Genomic DNA, 9,202 nt, shown 5'->3' with positions numbered 1-9,202 from the left:
ACAGAAATTCCTGACCCAGGTATTGATCCAGTTGGTTACGAAGTTGTCAAGAATTACATGATCCACAGACCATGTGGCACTGACTGTGTCAAGTCTCCGTGTATGGTTAAAGGCCGTTGTATTAAACATTTTCCTAAAAGGTAATTCATCATCTTTTACATTAAATTAATTTTCCAAAGACTACTGAAAGAATACAACATTCTGAATCACCTTTTAGTAAAACATTCCTTTTAGATTTATTTTTATTAAATTGAAATATCGTTCTTTCCTTTTTAACAGGTATAATTCTCACACATACTTTGACGGCTGTGGCTTTCCCATCTATAAGAGGAGGAAAACTGGAATTACCGTAAAGAAAAAGGGAATTGACCTGAATAATCGATATATTGTCCCCTACAATCGAGATCTTCTAATAAGATTTCAATGTCATACAAATTTGGAGATTTGTAACAGCTCCAGATCATTGAAATATCTGTTCAAATATTGTTAAAAATGATATGATACCGCCACCATGTGTCTGCGGAAAAAATGAACAACAAAAAAGGGTGCACAACAACAATCACTCCTGAGAAACGGCCGCTTGATGAAGTCAAGCAATACTTGGATGGAAGATATGTTTGTGCATCTGAAGCATCATGGAGGATATTTGATTTTGACATTCATTCCCGTTGGCCTTCCGTTGAACGATTGCCAATACATCTACCGAATGACAAGCATGTGTCGTTTAAAGGCTCACAAAATCTACAGGAAGTTTGCGACAATGCTGGAACAAAGAAAAGCAAATTAGAAGCATGGTTTGATGAAAATAAAACATATGTAGAGGCCCCAAATTTAACCTATTCAGAATTTCCAAGCAAGTTTATATGGCATCCACAACCTGGATTCTGGAAATAGAGGAAAATAGGTGATGTCATTGGTAGGCTTGCTGAAGTACATTCATCTAGCAGTGTACTATTATATCTCCGCATGCTCCTACTCAGGATTAAAGGTGCTATATTTTTTGATGATTTGAAGACAGTCAATGGCCATGTTTATAACTTATTTCACGAAGCCTGTGCCGCGCTAGGTATCCTCCAGAACGACCAGTAATGGCACGAAGTTATAGGTGAAAATACGCATACATTCATGCCTCCACAACTGCGTGCCATGTTTGTCAACATTTTAGTATACAGTCCAATCTCTCATCCGCGTAGCCTTTGGGAAGCTCATTGGGGATGCATGTCAGATGATATTCTTCTTGTGAGGCGACATCTCATTGGGAATCCAAACCTTTGTCTATCAGATATTGAGATCCAGAATTACGCTCTTGCAGGTATGAGCTGTTAAAATTGCTTTATACATATTACATGTTCCAGGTTTGGATTAATGTTATCAAGTTTTATTAATGTTATTGCAGAGATAGAGAAATTGTTGAATAATATTGGTAAAAGCCTTAGAAACTTCCCAGATATGCCATATCCAGAAGATGCTTTTTTTTCCCAACTCTGAGAATAGACTAATTCTTGAGGAAACACCCTATGATCCAAAAGAAATGAAAAGAATCCACACAAGAAATCATAGTCTTCTCAATGATGAACAGAGGATACTCTATGATTCCATTCTTGACAATATCAACCAGGAAAAAGGTGGTGTTTTCTTTGTTTAAGGAAGTGGAGGTTGTGGAAAGACATTCTTGTGGCAGGCACTGTGTTGTCGATTACGATCAGAGCATAAGATTGTGCTTCCCGTTGCATCATGTGGTATAGCTGCCGTGTTGCTTCCTGGTGGAAGAACCGCACACTCCCACTTTCACATTCTACTCAAACTTGATGAAAATTGTTCTGCCGGTTTAAGACACGGGACTGATATTTCTGAGCTACTTCAGCAAACTGATTTAATAATTTGGGCCAAGGCTCCTATGCAACATCGTTATGCTTTTGAATGCGTTGATCAATCCTTGAGAGATATTATGTCTGCTATTGATAAAAGCAGAGCTAAAAAGCCATTTGGTGGTATAACCATTGTTTTTTGTGGAGATTTTAGGCAGATACTTCCTGTCATTCCAAAAGCGTCAAGGGATGAAATTATCTGCTCTACCCTTAATAAATCCAAGCTTTGGAAATCCTGTGAAGTATTTTTATTGAAGCAAAACATGCTGCTTAATGCAGGAAATAGTGATTTGGAGAACAAAACCATTGCGGACTTTAGCAAGTGGCAGCTTGTTGTCGGTGATGGCAAAGAAACCAATATTTCTCCAAGTCCAGACACTGGTGAAATGTTAATAAAGATTCCTGATCAATATATCGTTCATATGTCCGGAGATCCAATCCAGAAGCTTTTTGAAGTGACATACCCAGATTTTATATAAAATATCTCTTCACATGAATACCTCAGATCAAGGGCCATACTCACATCTACCAATATCATGGTAGATGAGATTAATATAACGATACTTGAAAAAATTTCCGGCATGGTTTACACTTATCTGAGTCAGGATTCAATTGATGATGCAGGTGATGATGATAATGATTTCAGATCCGCGTTTCCAGTTGAGTATCTAAACTCTATCAATATGCCTTGCATTCCTAACCATGAGTTAAAATTGAAGGTAGGAGTTGTCGTCATGCTTATGAGAAACTTGAAGCAAATTATGGGATTATGCAATGGTACAAAAATGATTATGAAATTATGTAGGAAGAACAGTATTGAATGTGAGATTTTGTGTGGCTCTCATGTTGGAACGAAATATCTAATTCCTAGAATTGAGATGATTCCAAGTGACACGAACTGGCCGTTTGAATTTAAACGCGTTCAATTTCCGATTCAAATATGTTATGCCATGATAATTAACAAAAGTCAGGGACAATCACTTGATATGGTTGGGCTTTACCATCCTAAAGCAGCTTTCTCGCACATACACATTTATGTTGCTATATCCAGAGTGACACGACCTGAAGGCCTTCATATTCTCATAGATAGTGATGATGGTAGTAGCACAGATATTACAAATAATGTAGTTTTTGAGGAAGTATTTTATAATCTTCCAAGTGTAGATAATTGACATGACATATTAAGAACTTCCTGTAACATTTTTCTATATTACCTTCTTAACTCTGGATTTATTGTGTTTGATATATCAATGGTGTAAGTTCAACATCTACAATGTTACATTTTTTTGCTGCACCCGTGTATAAACATAATATAAACAAAATATCTCCAATTATTTTGTCTATTAAAAATATGTATAATCTGTTTGATTAGGAAGATTTTCTTAATTGTTAAATATATTGTACAGATTTTATTAGGAAATGGATTACAGTTTTCCCTTTTTCTATTGGCAAAAACCCAAATGATAAGGTTGGTTAGTTGTCATAATCACATCAAACACTAACCTTAAGAATTATCAGCAAATTAAACCGGGATATTACTATAATTCTCATTTAAAGGAATAGATTTGCACTATCAATTTCGAGCTAAATTGTTGGCATCTCCCTAATGCCTTGCTGGTTAAATATATATTTTCAACATTTTTACTGGAGTTTTGTCATTTGCTAAGCATCATCCTTTTCTCTCTCAAGAGTTCAACCATTTTGTAAGATCTTCAATTCTTTAAGCGATTTATACAGTTCTTGGAATATTGAATGTATAAATATCTTACCTGCTGAGTTGTTATTAAATTTTTAAATAAACTTTTTTCTTGCTCTTCTTATAGTGATCTTTTTCAATGGAATCATTTGATCGTCTATCCAATCTCGACAAGGCAAGCACTAACTGGAAAATTAAGGTCAGGGTTACCAGGATGTGGGCTAACATGACTTTAGAGACGAACTCATTGAAAGGCTACAATCTTATTCTCCTTGACGATGATGTATGTTTTAAATTTATTCATCTTTGTGTTATCTGCTGTCAATCCTTTTTTCCAATAATATGTATTTATGTCATTTAAATTATTTAAATGTAGGATAACCATGTTCATGCCTTTGCCTATCATAACATTTGGAATGGATTCAGCACGAAAATTGTGGAAGGCGGTGTATATGTTTTTGACCAGTTTGTAGTTAAAGATCCGGTTGGGAACTTGAAGCCTGTGCAGTCAACGCATTGCATCAGATTTACAGGCTCCACTACTGTGAGGAATGCTGATGATGATGGCACGATCCCTTCGCAAAAGTTTGAGTTTTTAGACATGGGAGATTTGTTTGCAGAAGCAAATAAATGTCTTCCTCAACAGCAACCTGAATTTGCAATAGGTCTGGTAACGCACTCTTTTAACTCGATATTGTCATAATTAACTCATATAAAACAATTCTCCTACAATTATAAGACAGTCTACTTTAATATTGTGTAAAGAAATTTTGTGTAAAACAGATATTATTGGAGTTGTGGAGGAGTATGAAGGTTTGAACAGGCTTTCTACTAGATACGGAGATAGGGACATTGTGAAGTTTAAAATATGTGATTCAAGATTCTGTGCATATGTATATTTGATCGGTAGTGTAATTACGCATATACACCGCATATTGCTAATAGATTATTAACATATATGATATCTAAACCTATTTTATAGTAATGCCCACAAAGTTACTGTTTGGGGTGATCTTGCTGTGTCGTTCAACAACAAGATGGCTGGAAATCCCAAAAAACCGATCATTTCTATTATAAAAAGTACAAAAGTGACTACATTTATGAGTATGTACTTATACAATCAAATCTATTACACAGTTATATTCTTGCTGATTAAATAATTAACTTTATTCCCATATACATGTTCTGTTCAGATTGGTACATTACCATCTACTCATCTATATATAAATCTAGATGATGATTATGTGAATGATATGAGGCAGAGGTAACAAGTAAATATAGAGTTAAAATTAAATCATCGATGTTTTGCTCTATTCTTTATTTTCTTCTATATGTTTAGGTTGCTTGAGGAAGGATATACAATGAAAAGAGACAAATTGTTCCAAGCTAAACAAATTGAACTGGTTCCTACATTATTTGAAAAATTATCACTCAAAGACCTTAACGAGAATCTGACATACGATCACCTCAAGGTATTGCATTTATATAATATTCAGAAATGGTATTTTTTATATGGTTGCTTTTGTTGTTAATATTAATTTTCATCGTACCCCAAAAAAGAATTTGCTGCACCTTTAAGATCATTAAGGTCGATGAGGAAATAAATTGGTGGTTTTATAGCTGTAACAAATGTCTGCACGAGGTTGAGCGTATTGGAACAGTATTCAAATGTACCCATTATCCTCGAAACATTTCCGTGTCTCTGAAGAGGTAACCTAACTATTTCAATTTGTTGGAAATATTTGTAGGCTTGATACTGTTAATTAAAGCCTAAAAAAATAGCTAACTATTTTCTCAAGGTTCCATATCATGGTCCTTGCCGAGGATGAGACATTTGCCTGTAATATTGTTTTGAATGATCGAGTTTCTAGAAGAGTTCTTGGAACAAGTGCTGCAAATGTGGTTTCTGATTACGATAAGGTAAAGAACTTTTATCCGAATACAGCTGCACTGTCACCATATTATACCACATATGCATTCTTATTTTCTACAACTGTGTTCAGGATTCCTCCAAAGCCTTTCCAGAAGTGATTAAATCATTAGTCGGAAGACTAATTTCAGTTGAACTCGGTCTGACAAAATCAAACGTTGTTGAGGATAACAACATCTTGTATGCTGAAGATTTATATGAACCAACGATGAACACTCCAACTCCTTCTGAATCCCCAGTTCCGTCCGAAGATTATTCCATCAACATGGGTTTTGAAGTGAGATTAAAATGCGGTTATGTTACATTTGAGTTCTCTTTAGTATTCCCTGCTGAATAATAATATTTACAGACTTTCTTATTAACGGTCTTTGCATGTATAGTACTCTGAAGGTGATGACGGTAATGGTACTCCAGGCTCTGCTAAATCTGTTACCAAAAAAATTAAGAAGGTACTGACAATAACTAGCATCCTATGTTATACATCCTATTTACTTATATACCAAAGTGCTTTTCGCTGACTAGGAATTGTCCTTATTCATCACTCTAAAACTATGTCCACCTAATTTAATTAATGAATATGTCACTTTTGCTTGCAGGAAGGTTGATAGCATGCTTCAACTTTGAGTATTTTGCAGAGCTTTCATCTTGCTTATGGCTGAATTAATTTTTACAGTTATTGTCCACGTGACATTATTTGCAATTTTGATTGCATAATAATCTTTTTACCCTGTTTCCAACATTTTTTATCTATGTATTTGATTTTTAATCCTTCATAACAGTGATCAGTGTCATCACACATAAATAAAAGTTTGGTTTACAATATTTAAATATTACCTTGATCATCTACGTTTAATGAAGCATGGTTGAAGCACTACTTTTATTAAAAAGTAGTACTTATTTATCAAGGACCCTGTCGTACACCATTTAATTTGACATTCAATGTCGTTTATGGACATAAAATTTTATATTGGAAAGAAATGTTTAATTTTAAATTGTATAGCGAAAAGATCATTTTTTCAAGAGAAGACAAGTTCTTAAATTTGACTCGAAACATTCATGATGAGCAGCCTTAAATTCAAAATAAAGTGTCAGACTATATGTTTTAAATTCCCCGCATTGCTCAAAATTGAAATTTACCAAATGTAACTACTTGCCATCTCATTATACAAGTTTCCACGATGTTTCCCGTGAATAACCTCAAAATATGCTCCTTAATTTTGACATAAATCAATACCTTAATTATGGTAATCCTGATTCACACATCGCTTTGTTTAGGATTATGATATAATTTGCTTATTGTTTGTGATTTGCTGAGTATACCACAGCCTCTAAAAATTATCCTAACTGCCTACAATCAAGATCACAATATCTTCCTTTAAAATTGGTGTTATTGAGTATCTTTACCATATTCAAAATCGATCATATTCTACTTAGACGGTACTATATATTCAGTAACTTTCATAGTTGTTCTACACTAAAATTTGCCGGACTTTTGATTCCAGGAACCTTATACCGTATAAGGAACATAGGTATTATGCCAGCAACTGGTTTGTACAAGCCTGTGCGTAACACAAACTGCATACGGTTCCTACCCATCACTATTGTGGATGTTGTTCCAGTGGATACTCTAATGATTCCGCAGCACAAGTTTGAATTGACTCCCCTGCCTATTATTTCCGATGCTCTTTTGAATTCTAATTATGATGAGATGCCCGTTTACTCCACAAGTATTGAATTTTAAATGTCGACAATCAAGATTTCTAAAGTTATCATCTATAGTAATTTACAATGTCAAAACAGATGTTATTGGTGTTGTCGAAGACTTGGAACCAAAGCGAACAATCCTGAGCAGATTTGGTTCAAGGGATATGATCCGCTTCAGACTAAGTGATAGAAATTAAGATATTCCGTATTCTATTTATATAATACAGATTTGTACAATCAGAACTGTTTAGATTACCACGTCTTTACTTTGATTTCAGGACATCGCACCGTGTTTATTTTGTGGGTAATTTCCCGCCGAATATAGATTTTTATACCAGGATATAGGAACAGAAAGAAAAATTGTCATCCTTGCATCTGTCCGTATCAACGTTTACCAAGGTTAAATTCTTGCTTTCCTGCATGTACTAATTGTTTTTGAAAAAGTCAACAATCTGACTCTCAAATTCCATTTAAAGCATTCCTAAAGTATTCTATTTTTTTTTTTGAAAAAAGGTATAATTTGCATAGGTAATTTGCCCTCAACAAGTATCTTCATCAATATTGATTATCCCGATGTCGTCACTTTGAGACAGAGGTATGAACATTAAATCAACTCACATTTATATTATTATATAATTTACTATTCATACTTTAACTTTGTGTTCCTTTTGTCATGTAGGTTAGTGAATATCGACAACTGATGCATTAAAGAGATATTGCATCTGGAGCATTTTATTATATTTATTAGTTTATAATATTTAACTAAATAAAGTTTTATCGATATAAGGAATAAGCGTGCAAATTGTTCTACCACAAATATTATAATTTGTTATTTAACGTGTATGTTTCTCATGTTTTTGGATTTTTAAATTATCTATTTAAAACATTTGGTTGAATTACGCCGCTGTTATCTTGTGCAATCTTTAACATAATACTTCTTTGTTCGGACTATGATATTATTATATTTAATACAAGCACGAAATATTTACCATATTCAAAATACTGTCACATATTACCTAAGTAATCAAGTACTTAGATTACTGTTTTTACTTTTCTGTAGTTGTAGAAATTGTACAAGTTATTAAACTTAAGATATACAATATTGATTGCAAATATATAATTACTAAGTCCTCAATCAACCTTAAGAATGATGTCATTGCAACAAGAGAGCTTTTCCATTGTTCAGCCAATAAGATCCATAATATAAATACATCATATTAAATTTGGAAAGTGTTTTAAAATCAGATCACATCTAATAATATAAATAGCTACAAAACCAAATTTCAAGCACAATAAACCATAATATTAATACATCATGTACCAGACATAAATATATTGATCACATTGATCCAATATGAAATGTAGTGTAGATTAAACAAACTATTCGATAACTATATCGAATATTAAATCTTCTTGCTGAAAAGTAAAAACCAAGTTATTGTCTATTTGTAGCTCATTATCAGTCACAATATGATTCCATCCAGCAGAGAATCAAGGAAATCCAGTAGAAAACACTACCTTAACATTCCAGGTTAAAAGCCCCATCCTAAAAGTTACAGTTTTGCCACTTATCCATGTCCTACCATTCGGTTGTACAGCTGCTGGGATATACTGAAAGAAGATATGTCTTTCTTATATCAATTAACCACAAAATGAGTAAAAATTATATTGTATTTGCAAAAAAAGTCTATGTAAATTGATCGAGTAATGTAACAATACCACTCCATGACATGTGTTGTTCACATTTGAAGCAGTCATTGTTGCGGTGAACTCATTCCCAGGAGTTGATCATTTTCCTGATCACTTATATTATTGTCTGCAACATCATCAGTTACGTCTTCAACATCCATATCCAAGTTATTTTCTACTTGCTGAATTCCTTCTTCAGGAACTTTTGCAGCATGATCAGTGTCAACTGTAATATTCATATGAACAATTTCTTCTACTTCCTCAACTCCACCTGGAAGTTGTTCATTAATATCTACAGAGAAGTAGCAAAAGGTA

General features: G+C 33.7%; 2 protein-coding genes across 2 annotated transcripts; both read left to right on the top strand.

The window, feature by feature from the left end:
* The first annotated feature begins 528 nt into the window (after positions 1-528).
* On the top strand, positions 529-2,347 carry LOC141693189 (uncharacterized). Its single transcript, XM_074498210.1, has 5 exons — positions 529-794; positions 981-1,066; positions 1,166-1,312; positions 1,397-1,423; positions 1,647-2,347. The coding sequence occupies exons 1-5, from the start codon at positions 529-531 to the stop codon at positions 2,345-2,347; spliced, it is 1,227 nt and encodes a 408-aa protein (XP_074354311.1).
* A 57-nt stretch (positions 2,348-2,404) lies between these two features.
* On the top strand, positions 2,405-3,040 carry LOC141693179 (uncharacterized). Its single transcript, XM_074498199.1, has one exon. It carries the CDS (start codon positions 2,405-2,407, stop codon positions 3,038-3,040), a length of 636 nt encoding a protein of 211 aa, XP_074354300.1.
* The last annotated feature ends 6,162 nt before the right edge of the window (positions 3,041-9,202 follow it).

The sequence above is a fragment of the Apium graveolens genome, chromosome 2 (assembly GCF_009905375.1).
Source record: "Apium graveolens cultivar Ventura chromosome 2, ASM990537v1, whole genome shotgun sequence".
NCBI lineage: Eukaryota > Viridiplantae > Streptophyta > Magnoliopsida > Apiales > Apiaceae > Apium > Apium graveolens.
This window is presented reverse-complemented; position numbering and strand designations above follow the sequence as displayed.